Below are 16647 nucleotides of genomic sequence, written 5' to 3'. Positions count from 1 at the left end.
CTCGGTCGTCAGGGTGTATTTCAACCTGCCAGTAGCCGCTCTTCAAGTCCAGGGTCGAAAACCACTTGTGTCCGGAAAGAGTGTCCAAGGTGTCGTCTATCCGTGGAAGAGGGTAGCTGTCTTTCTTGGTGATTTCATTCAGCCGTCGGTAATCGACACAAAATCTGGTGGAGCCATCTTTCTTTCGGACCAAGACGATGGGAGAGGCCCAAGGACTGGATGAGAGTTCGATTACATCATTCTCCTTCATCTCTTTCAGGAGGGTCTCAACCTCTTCCTTCTTGGCGAACGGTAGTCGTCTTGGATGCTGTTTAATAGGGGGGTGTTCTCCAGTGTAGATCCTATGCTGCGTTAAATTCGTCAGGCCCACATCCTCCGATGTAGATGAAAACAGATGCTTGAAGTCGTCCACCAATTGTTCCGCAGCAGTTCTTTGATCTTTCGTTAATGGTGCACTCCCAATTAACTTCGATGTCATGGACTCAGAAGACACAGTCTCGGGGGAATTGATTCTTCTAATGATGCAGTTTACTGGAGTACAAGTTGCTAACACTTCACCTTTCCGGATATTCCTTGGCCTTTCACTCACGTTGGCGACTCTCACGGGAATTACATCCTTAGAAAGGTCCACAAGCTTAGATGCTACCAGCACTCCTTTTAGGCTATGGCTTAGGTTAGGGTATTCAATGAGTCCAAATCGAAAACAACACAGCGAAATGCCTCGCTATAAACAGAGCTAATACACACTCAGCACAAATTCTCAATCGAAACTCCCCTGTTTATCCATCGCTAACGGCTTTTATAAACATCGAGGAATTTTCCACAACATTCTTACCTCTTCTCGAAATGCGTAGACCTTTATCAAATTTTATCAATGAAAAGAAAAGAAAATAAGGGGTCGTATACTTTAGCCATATGAAAAGGGGTTGTATATTCATTACGGGAAACTATTTACAGGTTACGTTACTACAACAATTACTATTTACATGATTTGTAACAATATTTTAATGAAAAAACTTGACCTCCAATTTCGGCAATAAATTTTATTTCCGGAAATAGTTTACAATATTTACAAACCTGGTCCATATGAAAAGAAAAAGTAATTTCCTAAAGTGAAGCATTATTTTTTCCTACAAATTTTCAAAAAGAGACTCATGCTGAAAATGAAATGTCTTGAAAGTATTTTTACTAAAACACCGGTATATTAGTTTTGTTTGTTTGAATCATTTTAAATTCATCAACAAAAGTAGTTTCACAATTGCTATTATTTTTCAGTCTTTGACAACAATTAAAAACGACGAAGTATTTTTACTTTATAATTATACTATTAATTTTCATTCTTTTTGGCAACAATAAAAAAAAACCACGTCACTTCCGCCACACAAAAAGGTTGTGGATCAGAATCTCAAAGCCGTCGTATGTAATCAAGTTTCACTTCAAAAATTGCACTCTTCAACATGCAAACTGAAGTAAATTGATATACGTAGGAATTAATTGCCATCAAACTTGTGATTTATGAGTGAAGATGTCACTGTTGCTCACGTCACAAACAATTGAAAGAGCAAAACCTTTTTGCATCGAACGAAGAGTTCATTGTAACCTCGAAGCATATGTATGTAAAGTATTTTGCAATTTGTGCATCACAATTTTGCGAAGTCTTATTTCACTCTTAGAGAGCAGGAATTAAATTTTTATATCTTCTCAATGATTTTTCACTCCCGTCCGAGGCATTTACGTTTACACTTTGATAATCTTTTTGAAGTACAGGCGTCCCTCACATAACACGGTTCTTTTAAAACACGGTTCCGATATTACACGGTACCAAGTTTGCGATTATTGCAACATTGTTTCGATATTAGACGGCACGAAACTAATTCATAACTACACGGTTTTTATGTAACACGAATTTTAAAAGAAAGAATTCAAATTTTGTTCAATACACTGTTAAAAAAGGTATGATAACATCTGTAATAAGTTTTTACTTTGTTTTTATGAAACTTTTACGAAAAATTGTCTGTCTTGGGCTAAAAAGTTTGATTTCGCCGTGTAAAACTAACTTTCAATTTTAAAATGCATAATACTTGATTTTTTTCATTAGTGTTCTAAAAGCAAAAAGGTGAATATTATTTTGTTTCCAATGCATTGTAAGAAAATAACATTATTGTTAAACATAAGCTAAATTTGGCAAACGAAAAAAAAATGTAGTCGAAACAAAATGTGAAATAAAATAAATCGAATGATTCTATTTATTTTATTTTAAATTTTGTTTTGTTGTTGTTGCTCAGACGAACTTTATTGCTACAGATTTTTTTTCTTATGGAATGCGTTTTGTTTTTAATACAGAAAGAAAAGCGGACAAAGTTTTTTCTTGTTGCGCATAAGTTTTAGTTTGAAGTATGTAAAATAATTTTATAACAACTCTTATTTTTAAATCAGTGGGTCTTTGTATGTCCTCTCTCTGGTTGCCAGTTTTCGTTTATCTCTTCTATTGAGCCGAAATTTCATTTATTATAAAATTTGCACTTTATGAATTGGTTTCGATAGCACGGTACACATTCCTTGATTTACATTATTTCAAGGCCTCGTATAACACGGTTTCGATATAACACGGAACATGGTTTCGATATAACACGGTACACATTAACATGATTTATGATATGTACGTGATTAATTAGGTTAAAAAATGAGTAAAAAACCCATTTATGAAAAAGTCTCATATAACACGGTTGCGATACTACACGGAACGAATTAACCCTGTTGTACGAGGGATACCCGTATTACTGTTGTTAGAATATGTAAGTACTGTAACTGGTAAGTTAAAACTCTCAACTAAAAAAGTGAAGGGTTTTCATCGTTTGTATAATTATTCAAACTTAAAAAGTAATACTTTGAAATGTACAAATATCTCGTGCACCTAGAATAAGTATCACAACTCAAAAACTGAAAATTTCTGGACATAAAAAAAGAAAGTGAGAGAGCCCTGTTCCAGAAAAAATCGACAGCATTCCACTTCCATTTGATGCCATAACTCCTCCATTAAACTGTCACCGTTTGCGGAAATTCTATGCGGAGACAGTTCGAGGGAGGAGTCATGACGTCAATCTCTTTGATTTTTTATTCCTGGCTTCGTAAGCATTCCTAAACATTTGAAATTTTAACCTTTTGAGTTGTGCCCCTATTCATCTTGGTGTGCGATACATTCAAACTGTGCGTATGACGATGAAGTACAATCTAGAATATCTTTTTACAAGATGGTGGCCTTCATCTTCCTAGCTATGTCTTGTAATAGGACTGCTTGTCCTGCTGGAAGCTTGAAAAATGCATCCTCTGTTATCAACCTCCAGCCCATTTGAGCCTAGAAAAAAGGAGAACAAATAGAAACATGTTTAAATATAGTGAAATTTAATTATTTTATAGCATTTTTACTATAGCAAAATAAACTCATTTACTGGCTGGAATGTCGATGAGCAATCGTGCTCTAACTAAATAATAACCGAAGAATGAAAATCGCTTTCAGCTCCAAATTTGAAGTTTTATTTTTATTTATATTTCATTTTGAATACGAAAGTACTATAGAGGTCGAAAAAAGGGAAAATGCGGAGAATAAGTCTTCTCATGCAAATTTTAAATAATTCAATTGCATCTCGTAGTAGTACTTGGTAGTACTGTTGAAACGAAAGTAACAGAATAAGAAACGATTGTGACAGAGTTCAAAATATCCTTAATCAAACCATTTAAATGTCTTTCAAGTCTTAATTATGAAAGATTTCCACACATTCAGCAGTTTCAGCAATGCATGAAGGATATATTTTCAGTAAAAATAATATCTATGAAATAAGTTAAATTTAAGCTTCACTTTCAACGTTGTAATTAAGAACAACGCAAGTTGTTATACATAGTAAAATCCAAAACGAGTGTATTAAGTGAGCTAAAATGTATGTGTTTCAGTTACTAGTAAGTGTATACCAAACAACAAATGTACAAAAAGCAAAAGCAAAACGAGGGACGCGTTTAAGCTTAGTAGTGTAATAGATAATACAGAAAACAAAAAAAATCATTGCCGTTTCGGCTATATGTTATTAGATTCTTTTCTTTCAGTAATCTCGTGTTAAAAAATATGCTAATAATTATGGGTTTGCAAAGACAGTTAAGCTTTACCCACTTTGCATACACTGCCGTGTGCAGGTAAACGGCAGTATCTACAAAAATGAGTTTTTGAGATATTTGAAGAAACGCGTTCTTGATTTCCCACAAACATCAATAAAATATTGAAATTTGATTTTATTCTATTCTATGTGTTTATATCGAAGTATTTTTTGGGCAGTCTGTTTCATTTTGATTTTGAAATCAAAATTTTAATTAAAGCAGATACTGCCGTTTACCCGCTCTTCGCAGTAGTAATTTTCATGCACTTTTACTGGTAATCAGCAGTAACTGCACAATGTACTATTGAATGACCAATAATTACAAATTCAACATAATACGGAGTAGATATGTCATTACGAAGTAAATTTATTGCAATGTGAATAATATACTTTATTTAAAAAAATAAATAAATACCGTGTGTACACTTGACATAAATTTAATAAAAATAAATGAAATGTAATTTAAAAATAAAGTAAAAATTTATTTTTTTACACAAATGTTTTTATGCCAATATAAAAATAAATTAATATATATACATGTATATATATATGTGTTATAAATTTATTATTAAAGATGAAAAAATTTAAATAGGGTATCGACCTAGATCTACTTGATATAAATTTAATCCAAAACACATTTACGTACCTCCTCAGATACCAGATATACTTGCTGATTTAAACAGTCCTTGCTACAACGAACTCATTTTTGTGTTTTGCCTTTTTAAACACTGAATAAAAAAAAATTCCGTAGGTGATTTTTTTTTTTTTTTTTTTTTGCGCATCTGTTAAATTTTTTGTCATGTTTCTTCTTAATTGAAATTTCTCAAAATCGCGGACGAAGGGGGGGGGGGTGCAGACTTCTGATGAAGAAGTCTTCTGATGAAAATTATTTTTTAGGAAATCAAATTCCTTGAACTGATTATTTTCATGGTCCACTTTGTAAAAGTGGAGATTCCGGGAACCTCGGCGAAACTCAACTTTGACGATGTCCTCTATGTACGGTCTTGACATGAATTTCAGTTTCCACTGAGAGTGTCCTGCAGGGAACCCACGAAAGTCATCTGTAGTCATGCTGATGACAGTCAATTTGTTGTTGTTGGAGGAAGCCACAACATGTTCAAAATCGTGAAAATCAGATACATTTACTCAAAATTCAAATACTGACAACGAATAGTCGACAAGGCACATGTTTTGATTGCTTAACGGCATTGTCGAAAACTTTTTAATGTCTCTGCGTTGTCACTTGGCATCTGGAAGATTCTTTAGGCATTTTTAAAACTACGACAAAACGCTTAATGTTCTGCAATTTGCAATAAAGCAATAAATATTCATGAAAATTTAGGCGAAAGAAATGCTTCCTGTGTTAACAATGGCTCTCATCGAACTACTAAAAGTGCAGCAGCTTAGTATATATTAAAAATTGTGAAAAATATCGTCTGCGACGGAACAAAACAAATGGAACAGAATCGTTCTGTTGCTACACGTTTATTTATCGTCTGCCGAGCATTACTTGTGTTTACTCGTAAGTTATCTTCTATAACTGTACATTAGCAAAAAATAATTTTATTTTATTGTTTTATAACACGGATATGAAGAATCAAAGATTTTTTTTTTTAATGTTTGATGGCTGTGAAATTACAAAACGTTTTCTTCGACTTTATTTGAAATAAAGTATGATTATTTTCCCCAAGTATCTCCCCCTTTTAAGTATCTCTTTCGCTCAAGGACGGGAGACGTAATTCCCAAATTTTGCCAAAAGATAAAATACGACCTGGCACGCATACCTACATCTAATGAGAAGCGACTAGGGATCATTTTAAAAAATGCAATATTTTCTGTAAATTTGCCAAATCAAGGATATTTTTGAGAGGTCACACAATGACCTCCCATCAGGGCGTTACTGCTTAAAAGAACTCAGCAGCTCCAAATTTTGCAGGTTTAAAATTGTTCGTAAGTCTGTTCATTTGGTCACAATGTTAGACAAGTAACAACACTACAACTATCAATTAAACAAAACTAACATTTATTAACATAAAACAAATAGAATTACAACCATAAGAATGGTTCTTGCTGGTATTAAAGGGCCAGCGGCTCCCTTCGTAAATTCACATCAATCAATCTAAAATCCTAAAGCAATCTGAACCTGAACTGTGATTCTTTTAATTTAAACTAAGCTTTGCCATAAAACTGGCGAGATATTTAATCGACAAACGAAACTGCTGATTACCTGCATAATGTAGCGATAATATCAGTTATTGCTAATCACCACTGATTAAAAAATTGCTTTTATTTAGCACTAACCACATAAACATGTTTGCACCATAAAACTGAAAAAACATAATTTGAAAAATTCTAAAAAAAAAGAAAAAAGAAAAGAAAAAAAAAAAAGGATGGACTAGGGTTCCGTGAGAAAATATTAATTCTTCAAAAGGTGCAGTGAATAAGAAAAGTTTGAGAACCCCTGGGTTAGAGTAAGACAGTAGGTTGGTATTTAGGGACGAGACAAGACATGGATGCCACCCGCCATGTCTAGTGGTCAGAGGAGTCTGACTGTGATGGGGAGGTAAGAGGTTTGAATCTCGACTCGGGCATGGATGTACTTTCTCTCTCCTGTCCGTTCTTTGTGTGGATGTGTTTTTATGCTGCGAATGGTTACTCACCCTATAACCGGGATCTTATCGCACGTGTGTATTGTAGAAGTCATACTACGAACACAAAAACAAGACATGCATTTTCGTGAAAAACATTATGCTTGTGGTCATTAATGCGAGAATTAAGTCACAAGTTCAACTTCAAACCTTGATCCAAAAGTAGAAACTTGTACAAAAATGGTGGGTTCTGTGTTGTTTATGTAGTAAAATATAATTGCTTATCCAACAAAGAGCTGAATAGTGTAAATTTATTGTAAAAAAATATAACTAGAATCTAAATGAAGAAAATATGGTATGTACAAGATAACCTAAGAATGCCGAAATTTGGTCTATTTCACGAAAGTTGACTACTTATCAACTAAAAACTGTAAAGAAATGTAAATATTTTCAAAGAAATTGGAAAAGAATGTTAATAAATTAATAATAGGCCTTTAAAAGGTATTAGACAGAAATTTCAAGAATTTGAATTTTAATAAACACATTTGAAAATTGGCCATTTTTTACCTTTTTGACAAATTTTGAAGCTCAAAAAAATGAAATAAAATAAAATAAAATATTTCAAACAATGTGTTTCTATACTGACTGCAATACTAATATGCATATTAAAGGATTAAATAAAGTATGATTATTTTCCCCAAGTATCTCCCCCTTTTAAGTATCTCTTTCGCTCAAGGACGGGAGACGTAATTCCCAAATTTTGCCAAAAGATAAAATACGACCTGGCACGCATACCTACATCTAATGAGAAGCGACTAGGGATCATTTTAAAAAATGCAATATTTTCTGTAAATTTGCCAAATCAAGGATATTTTTGAGAGGTCACACAATGACCTCCCATCAGGGCGTTACTGCTTAAAAGAACTCAGCAGCTCCAAATTTTGCAGGTTTAAAATTGTTCGTAAGTCTGTTCATTTGGTCACAATGTTAGACAAGTAACAACACTACAACTATCAATTAAACAAAACTAACATTTATTAACATAAAACAAATAGAATTACAACCATAAGAATGGTTCTTGCTGGTATTAAAGGGCCAGCGGCTCCCTTCGTAAATTCACATCAATCAATCTAAAATCCTAAAGCAATCTGAACCTGAACTGTGATTCTTTTAATTTAAACTAAGTTTTGCCATAAAACTGGCGAGATATTTAATCGACAAACGAAACTGCTGATTACCTGCATAATGTAGCGATAATATCAGTTATTGCTAATCACCACTGATTAAAAAATTGCTTTTATTTAGCACTAACCACATAAACATGTTTGCACCATAAAACTGAAAAAACATGATTTGAAAAATTCTAAAAAAAAAAGAAAAAAGAAAAGAAAAAAAAAAAGGATGGACTAGGGTTCCGTGAGAAAATATTAATTCTTCAAAAGGTTCCCAAATTTTGCCAAAAGATAAAATACGACCTGGCACGCATACCTACATCTAATGAGAAGCGACTAGGGATCATTTTAAAAAATGCAATATTTTCTGTAAATTTGCCAAATCAAGGATATTTTTGAGAGGTCACACAATGACCTCCCATCAGGGCGTTACTGCTTAAAAGAACTCAGCAGCTCCAAATTTTGCAGGTTTAAAATTGTTCGTAAGTCTGTTCATTTGGTCACAATGTTAGACAAGTAACAACACTACAACTATCAATTAAACAAAACTAACATTTATTAACATAAAACAAATAGAATTACAACCATAAGAATGGTTCTTGCTGGTATTAAAGGGCCAGCGGCTCCCTTCGTAAATTCACATCAATCAATCTAAAATCCTAAAGCAATCTGAACCTGAACTGTGATTCTTTTAATTTAAACTAAGCTTTGCCATAAAACTGGCGAGATATTTAATCGACAAACGAAACTGCTGATTACCTGCATAATGTAGCGATAATATCAGTTATTGCTAATCACCACTGATTAAAAAATTGCTTTTATTTAGCACTAACCACATAAACATGTTTGCACCATAAAACTGAAAAAACATGATTTGAAAAATTCTAAAAAAAAAGAAAAAAGAAAAGAACAGAAAGAAAATGGGAAAAAAATTGCAGTTACTGCCATTTACCATCCCACGGCAGAACAATCATGGACAAAAAATTTCATGAAAATAAAAAAATTTGCAGTTACTGCCGTTTGCCTGCCCACGGGAGAAAGTTTCTGTTCTTCCGTGTGCAGGTAAAGAGCAGTAAGTGCATTCTGCCAATTACCTGCAAAATGTAGCGACAAAAGCAGTTACTGCCGTTTACCAGACCACGGGAGAAAGGTTTCGTTCTACCGTGGGCAGGTAAAGAGCAGTAAGTACATACTGCCGACTTCCCGCAAAATGTTGCTAAAAAAGCAGTTACTGCTAAATACCACTGATAATAAAAAATGCTTTTTTTTCTGCAGCAGCCAAATAAAAATGTTTGTACCATAAAACTATAGTAATAAAGATTTCAAAAATGCAAAAAAAAAAAAAAAAAAAAAAATGAAAATCGAAAAATCTGCAGTTACTGCCGTTTACCTGCACACGGCAGTACACTTCTTTGCCTCCATAAACAATCTAAATGTTACTTACAATGTACCGAGAGCCTGTTTAAGACGACCCGAGACTAAAGTTTCGTCCTTGTTATGGACTCATTAGTCTAGAATATATAAAAACTTTTTAACAAAAAAATTGAACCGCCGAAAAAACTGAAAAGCAAAAAATAATAAACCATTTTAATTAAACCTTAATAACTAAGTTCTTAAACTGATGTAAGTATACCTAAGTATATATTTTTGTAATAATTTAGAGTTTTTAATTAACCTTAATAACTCAGTTCTTAAATTAATGTAAGTATACCTAAGTAGTTTTGAGTCGGTGCCAAACAAGCAAATTAATTATTTTTGTAAAGCGTGAGGCGCAGCGGCGGAAAATGCCGAGCGTTCACGAAGTTAAACCCGAACGTCGTCGAGTGGTCTCGAAGAAGCACGTGTCGAGTGGCTGCTACTGAGCTTTTGCCTCATATACAACAGTCAAAATGTTTATATCATTGTTCATCATACTGAAGAAGGATTTCTCATCTTGTTAAAAGCTCAAATAAATGGTTTTGTGGGTCATAGTATTATTCAGCGTAAGTATGGCATAACAACTGTAGCCGTTAATTGCATACATGATCCTGAAGATTTTTCTCACTGGTTGTTTGCCTCTCTCGTGCGAGGTCCCAAAGGTTTCAAAGCTCCAACGAGAGGTACTTTTTGTTGTATACGATCTACTAGTATTCATGATTTAATGATGGTGTGTGGAGGGAGCATTTTTTGAAACATTTATGTTTATCGCCGGACATTTCACATTACATTGCTAATTTTATTTGGTTATTTCTTTAAATTTAGGTAATTTAGGGATCTTTGTTTATTTATTGTTTGGCACCGACTCAAAACTACTTAGGTATACTTACATTAATTTAAGAACTGAGTTATTAAGGTTAATTAAAAACTCTAAATTATTACAAAAATATATACTTAGGTATACTTACATCAGTTTAAGAACTTAGTTATTAAGGTTTAATTAAAATGGTTTATTATTTTTTGCTTTTCAGTTTTTTCGGCGGTTCAATTTTTTTGTTAAAAAGTTTTTATTTTATAATTTTTTGTGGCTATAAGCTACTAATGTGGCTATAATCTGTATGCTTATATTTTTGATTACTTTTAAAATATCTACCTACCTTACTTTAGCTATTAACATATATATATATATATATATATATATATATATAATCGTATTTTAACAATTATCTGTTGTGTTACATAAATAATTTTAAAAAAGCAGGCTTTATATACTAACATAGGTAGGCCTACAAAAAATGCTGCTCGGATGAGGAAAAGATGTTTAGAAGAATCTATTAATGAGAAAGAAAAAAGGTTGGAAGCAAACAGAAAGAGAATTACATTAACACGTTCACAGGAGAGTTTAGGTCAGCGCGAGGAAAGACTGTCTAGAATGAGAAGCTACAATAACGATAGGTTATTGCAAGAAAGTGATAAGCAGCGCGCTCGTCGTTTAGATATGATAAGAGAGCGACTTTCAAATGAGAGTTAAGAGCAACGCGCTCATCGTTTAGATCTGATAAGAGAGCGACTTTCAAATGAGAGTGAAGAGCAACGCGCTCATCGTTTAGATCTGATAAGAGAGCGAGTTTCAAATGAAATTGAGGACGAACGTATGCTGCGTTTGGATGCTGCTCGTAACCGTTCAGCAATGGTGGTACTTCACGAATCCTCCGAGGAGAGAACTAATCGTCTGAGCGCCATGCGACAAGCAGCTCGCGATCGAAGAAACCAGTGTAACGCAGAAAACTTTAAGAAATCAATTAATGTTTATGCTGACTTGTCGTGTTCAATATGCAAAAAAAATTTGTATCCTCAGCAACGTAGGAAATTGCAAACTAAAAATGTAGGCTCTGTTTTGCCTAACGAACTGGTAGCTTTAGGTAATATAATTACTTGTTCGCGATGCTCAAACAATATTAAAAAACATAAAACTCCACCCCAGGCCTATTGGAACAAAATGTCGGTAGCTGCAATACCTACAGAAATTGATGAGTTATCGGAAATTGATAAACGTTTTATTTGCAGAGTAGTGCCATTTCTTAAAATAATAAAAGTTCAAAATCGTTTGAGCCAAGACTGGTGCAAAGGGCAGGCAATCCTTTTTGCTCAGGATGTGGTCGAGCTGGCGGAACAACTTCCGCTTGAACCTAATCCAACTGGATTAGTGCTCGTAGTAGAAAGTCGTGAAAATTTAGAACATTCTAGGGAGTTTCAAATTGATATAGGTAAACTTCAAGTGGCATTGCAGTGGCTCCTAAAGAATAATGCACTGTATAAAGATGTTCGTGTGCATTTTCCTACTGTGATCGATATTTCTACGATAACACAAATTGCTGACGAATTTGCATTTTGTCATCTATTGTACGTTAGCTTTGTTGTACAAACTAACTTATTTGGTTTCCGCTGAAAAAAATATATAACTCCAACATTTTCTTATTGTTAGTACTACTGAATCCAACACACATTTCTTCAAATATCTCGAAAACTCATTTCTGCAGATACTGCCGCTTACCTGCCCACGGCAGTACACACGAGAGACATACAGGTCTGAAGCTCATTCATTGTGAGCTTTTTTTTTTTTTTTGTACTACCCAACTCAGAATCAAAAAATCTTGGAGTAAACAACTAATCACCCCCTCTCCCCCCCCCCCCTTAGGGTAGGAATTTTTCCCTCAAATTTATAGGGGAATTACTTCAGGCTATACCCTTTCTAATAAAAAAAGAATATTCAAAATCGGACTATTCTGTAAAAAGTTATGTGTGGTCATACATTAAAAAAAAATATACGTGTCGACTTGAGAACCTCCTCCGTTTTTTCGTCGGTTAAAAATAGTATGTCACCATCACTAAACTTCGCCCTATTTTTTCATACAAATCCTGAATATAAAAAATGTTTTTGACGACTGGCACTGAAAACTAACCCTAATCACAAGTACCAGAGATTAAGAGGTCTACACTGACGTGTGCAGGTAAAGGGCTATAACTGCAATTTTATCTTTTTTTTTTTTTTTTTTTTTTTTTGCATTTTGTCATCATTGTTTGTACGTTAGCTTTGTTGTACAAATTAACTTATTTGGTTTCCGCTAAAAAAATATAATTCCAACATTTCCCAGTTGATAGTACTGAATCCAGCGCACAATTCTTCAAATATCTCGAAAACTCATTTCTGCAGATACTGTCGTTTACCTGCTCAAGAGAGTACACACGAGAGACATACAAGTCTGCATCTCATTCATCGTGAGGTTTTTTTTTTTTTTTGTTATACCCAATTCAGCATCAAAAAATCTTAGAGTGAACTACTAATCGCCCCCCTTTCCCCACCCTTAGGGAAGGATTTTTTCCCTCAAATTTATATAGGAACAACTTCAGGCTATACCCTTTCCAATAAAAAAAAGAATATTCTAAATCGGACTATTCTGTAAAAAGTTATGTGTGGTCATATATAAAAAAATCTGTGAGTGAACAACAAATCTCCCCCTTTTCCCTTCCTTAGGGTAGAAATTTTTTCTCCAAATTTATATGAGACCAACTTCAGGGTATAACCTTTCCAATAAAAAAAGAATTATCAAAATCGGACTATTTTGTAAAAAGTTATGTGTGGTCATACATTAAAAATCTGTGAGTGAACAACAAATCAACCCCCTTTTCCCACCCTTAGGGTAGTAATTTTTTTTCAAAATTTTTATGGGACCACCTTCGGGGTATACCCTTTCCAATAAAAAAAGAATTATCAAAATCAGACTGTTCTGTAAAAAGTTATGCGTGGTCATACATTAAAAAAAATATATATATATATACGTGTCGAATTGAGAACCTCCTCCGTTTTTTCGTCGGTTAAAAATAACGGAGCTGGAGTCAGATGTCCTCTTATTGAAGTTGAGAGTGACAACAAACTGGTTGATAAAATGAATTTAGTACACCAGCGAGAGTCCCCAGATATGGTACGGTTCAGATCATCAAAAGAAGGCAAAGCTTGGGTATAGCTCGCTTACTGACTACTATAAACTGTTGAGTCTATAGCAAGGACGAAGCTGCAGTCTCTATATCATAACCGGGCTCCCGGTATATTGCACGTAGCTCTGGTCCGACGGAAGTAACTTATTGCTTAATCTAAATATTGTATTCCTATTCCTATCCCTATTCAGAGTCACAACTGACTGCAACTGTATTTATGTCGAGGACTGCATACTAAGTGCCTTGCCTCCATTATTTTATATACCAATAGATGGCAGCATCATCACCGAATCAAACAGTTAATGTGAATTTTGAACTAGTCCAGGAGCTAATAGCTGCCTAGTACTAGCACCCCCAGAGGTATCGTTTCACTTGGAGGACATTGGGACCACGAGCATATTTAACGTCGCCCAGTCCCCTTTAATGACGACGGTGGGTCTTCGACCATCGAGGTTCGAACCCAGGACCCTCCGGCCCCGAATCCGACACTCTACCGATCGGGCTACCACGGCCCCAAATATTGTATTGAAAAGCACTGTGAGTTATTGTAACTATTGCCAGATACTTCCACGAATTTCGTAAATAAAAATGTTTGTTCTTACGTCTTACTTTAGGAGCTTTTCAGCTCACTATTTGATGAAGACTTAGTGTAGTACGAAGCGTTTATCCTCTTTTACAAGGTTTTTTTTAAAGTCTGTATAATATAGAGCGCATGCAGACAATACAGAGAAGAATTAACACTCCCAGAATAGAGTGAAACTTAATTCAAAGTAAGAGAGGGAGTTAAATCTGCCACCTCATTATTCCACGCAGGCAGCTACCGGAGTTAAGCTCTTATCTCCCTTAGACACACTGAGGCGTCAAATATTTACTATTTAAACATCATGTATTTAATTCACGAATAATAAATTGACAATAGATACCTGCAATCTTTCCGATACATTCTCAGCAGTGTCATAATGCACATGCCACAGTTCAACTTCTTTCCAGGCCTGATCTGTGTTGCTGGGATCATCCATGTATCCCCTACAGACCACCTCGCAAAGCACCTTGCTGCTCTCATCGTTATCGATGATGCTGTCCAAAGATTCATTGCTGTCCGATTTTTCTATCTTCTGCACCACACAGTCCAAAAAGAACTGAAATGCAAATTTGATTTTTTTTTTTGACTCACAATCAAAACAACAGAAAATGTATTATTTGTTTAGTTTATCAGTGAGTTTTTCTTTTTTTTTTTTAAACTTAGAGACGCCTCCCCCTGCTCACATAAACCGCCGTTCGCCAACTGCAGTGGCTCACTGCCGCATGCGGCGGGTGACAATTGATTTTAATGCTTTTTCCCTGGATGTCCTCAAGACATCTCTATATCTCCTCAATATATTTTAGAAATGGATGTCTGGCTCCCTTAGTTTTAGAAGGGTGAGACAGGGCGGAATGGCTTTCCCTGGATGTCCTGTATCCAACGGCACCAGCATTGACTTGGTAGATATTGCCAGTCCGGGGATGATAGTATAGTTCAAAAATCTTCAGGACTAAGTTATGAACCTCAAAAGCCCGAATTCTGCCCAGTAGTAACCATCAATACACATAAAATCTTAAAAGTACAGAAGATGAGGTCCTGCGCAAAGTAAACTCTGTCTCTTTATGATTGGATTGTATAGCAATCAGAATGCTGAACACTTACATTATTTCAAATGCATTCTATTATGCTTCAAGATGCTTAGTAGCAGAGCCCACTAAATGCATTCAGGCTGAACTATCGCCATCTTGGACCAGAAGAGTTAGAAGAATTTCAACTCTAGATTTGTTTTCGCTTCCTTTCACTTTCATTTCATGTTAGTGCCATTCCTAAATTCCCCCCAAAAGGGAAAACGATGTTTGAAAAATAATAATTTTTCATCTAGAGCATAATGATATCTAATAACATGAAAAATAAAAATAAAATAGCCATGAAATAAGGTAAAAGTAATGAAAAAAACTTCATTTTGAAGATTTTTTTTACATAGATGTCAACTAATGTATAATTTCTTTTCAAGTTAGATGATATGTTTGCCTTTTATAAGGTTTTCATTGAAAACAATGTTTCATTATAAAGTGTTTAATGATCATTAATTTCAAAATTTCTGCAGCAACTAAATGTACAATAAATGTCAACTAATTATGAGAATATTATTAACCTTTTCTACTAATACCTTTTAGTATTTATCTTAACTATAATCGTGTATAAAATTTGTTAATATTAGCTAACTTAAATTTTTGCGGGACATATGTCGTGTTTGATGGATTTATTTTTGATTAATAATAGATAAATTTAGATTATTTAGACAGCTTTGATTTAAAAAGTAGCCATTTATACTTTTAAACAAAGGGTGGTTTCGAACTATATTATACTATATTTGAATTATCTTCACAATAACATCCAAGAAAGGCGTATTCCTGCACCCCCCCCCCCTTTGATACAGCACTTCTAACTATACATAATGTACAAGATTTTTTTTCAGTGAGAAAGTAATTCCGGCATGTGACTTATCTTACCTTATTTACTTCTTTCGCATCAGACCAAATCGTATTTCCTGTGTATTGAGATTTAAACATGGATCTTATGACTTCATACCTGTGTTCGCCGGATACAAAACCCTGCAAAAAATAACGAGGATAGATGATGCACACTTCTATATCGTTGAGTCGTTTATGTCAGAAACCAATTAACACCAAAAATTCTAATTAAAAGAAAATTTTTGTATCATTACGTTACATTTCTGTAAAAGCATTTATTTTCGAGAGCTGTAATTTTTGCAAAAATGAAAGTGATATCAGTGGTTTTGCAAGCAGAAAATTTCGTGAGTATTTTTTTAAAAGTAAATTTTATACGTAAAAAATATTTCGCTATAGGCTTTCCTTTTCGCGATCCCAACGAGTTCGCGAAATTCGCGAAAATTAAAGCCTCGCAAAACTAAGTGCATGTACAGTATGCAGTAGGGATAACAACGCTTTTCATAGAAAGAAATATGTGCCAATATGTATTCCTTTCGGTTTAAAATGTTGTAATCCTTATCGAATAGTTTTAAAAGGCCATTCAAAAAACATAGAAGTATAGCAGTTAAAATTGGAGAAATAACTCACCCCGGGTATTGACAGCTGGAATCGTTTCTCAGACCACAAAACCACGAATTCCAAACCTTTAGTTGATAAGAAATACTCTCTAGTTTTTTGATACCTGTAAGTAAAAAAAGCAATCTACAGCAAAGACAAACCTTTGATCTAGAGTCAACATTACTCTCCCCTTATTTGAATAACTCTTGGATAGGCGACGAATCGTGAAGGATCGTT

At 34.3% G+C, this 16647-nt stretch overlaps 1 protein-coding gene across 1 annotated transcript in view; it reads right to left on the bottom strand.

Annotated features, from left to right (window-relative positions):
* Positions 1-3219: 3219 nt before the first annotated feature.
* Positions 3220-16647, bottom strand: part of LOC129233976 (protein ced-11-like) — a 39748-nt gene continuing 26320 nt past the window's right edge. Inside the window, exons 13-16 of the mRNA XM_054867886.1 lie at positions 16441-16534; positions 15853-15954; positions 14241-14456; positions 3220-3355 (exon numbers count right to left, since the gene is read on the bottom strand). Coding sequence (XP_054723861.1) covers positions 3245-3355; positions 14241-14456; positions 15853-15954; positions 16441-16534 — 523 coding nt within the window. The 3' untranslated portion in view covers positions 3220-3244. The remainder of the gene's footprint in view (positions 3356-14240; positions 14457-15852; positions 15955-16440; positions 16535-16647) is intronic.

Source organism: Uloborus diversus, unplaced genomic scaffold (assembly GCF_026930045.1).
Source record: "Uloborus diversus isolate 005 unplaced genomic scaffold, Udiv.v.3.1 scaffold_853, whole genome shotgun sequence".
Classification (NCBI taxonomy): Eukaryota; Metazoa; Arthropoda; class Arachnida; order Araneae; family Uloboridae; genus Uloborus; species Uloborus diversus.
The sequence above is the reverse complement of the archived record's forward strand: the minus strand, read 5'-3'. Positions and strand labels throughout refer to the sequence as shown.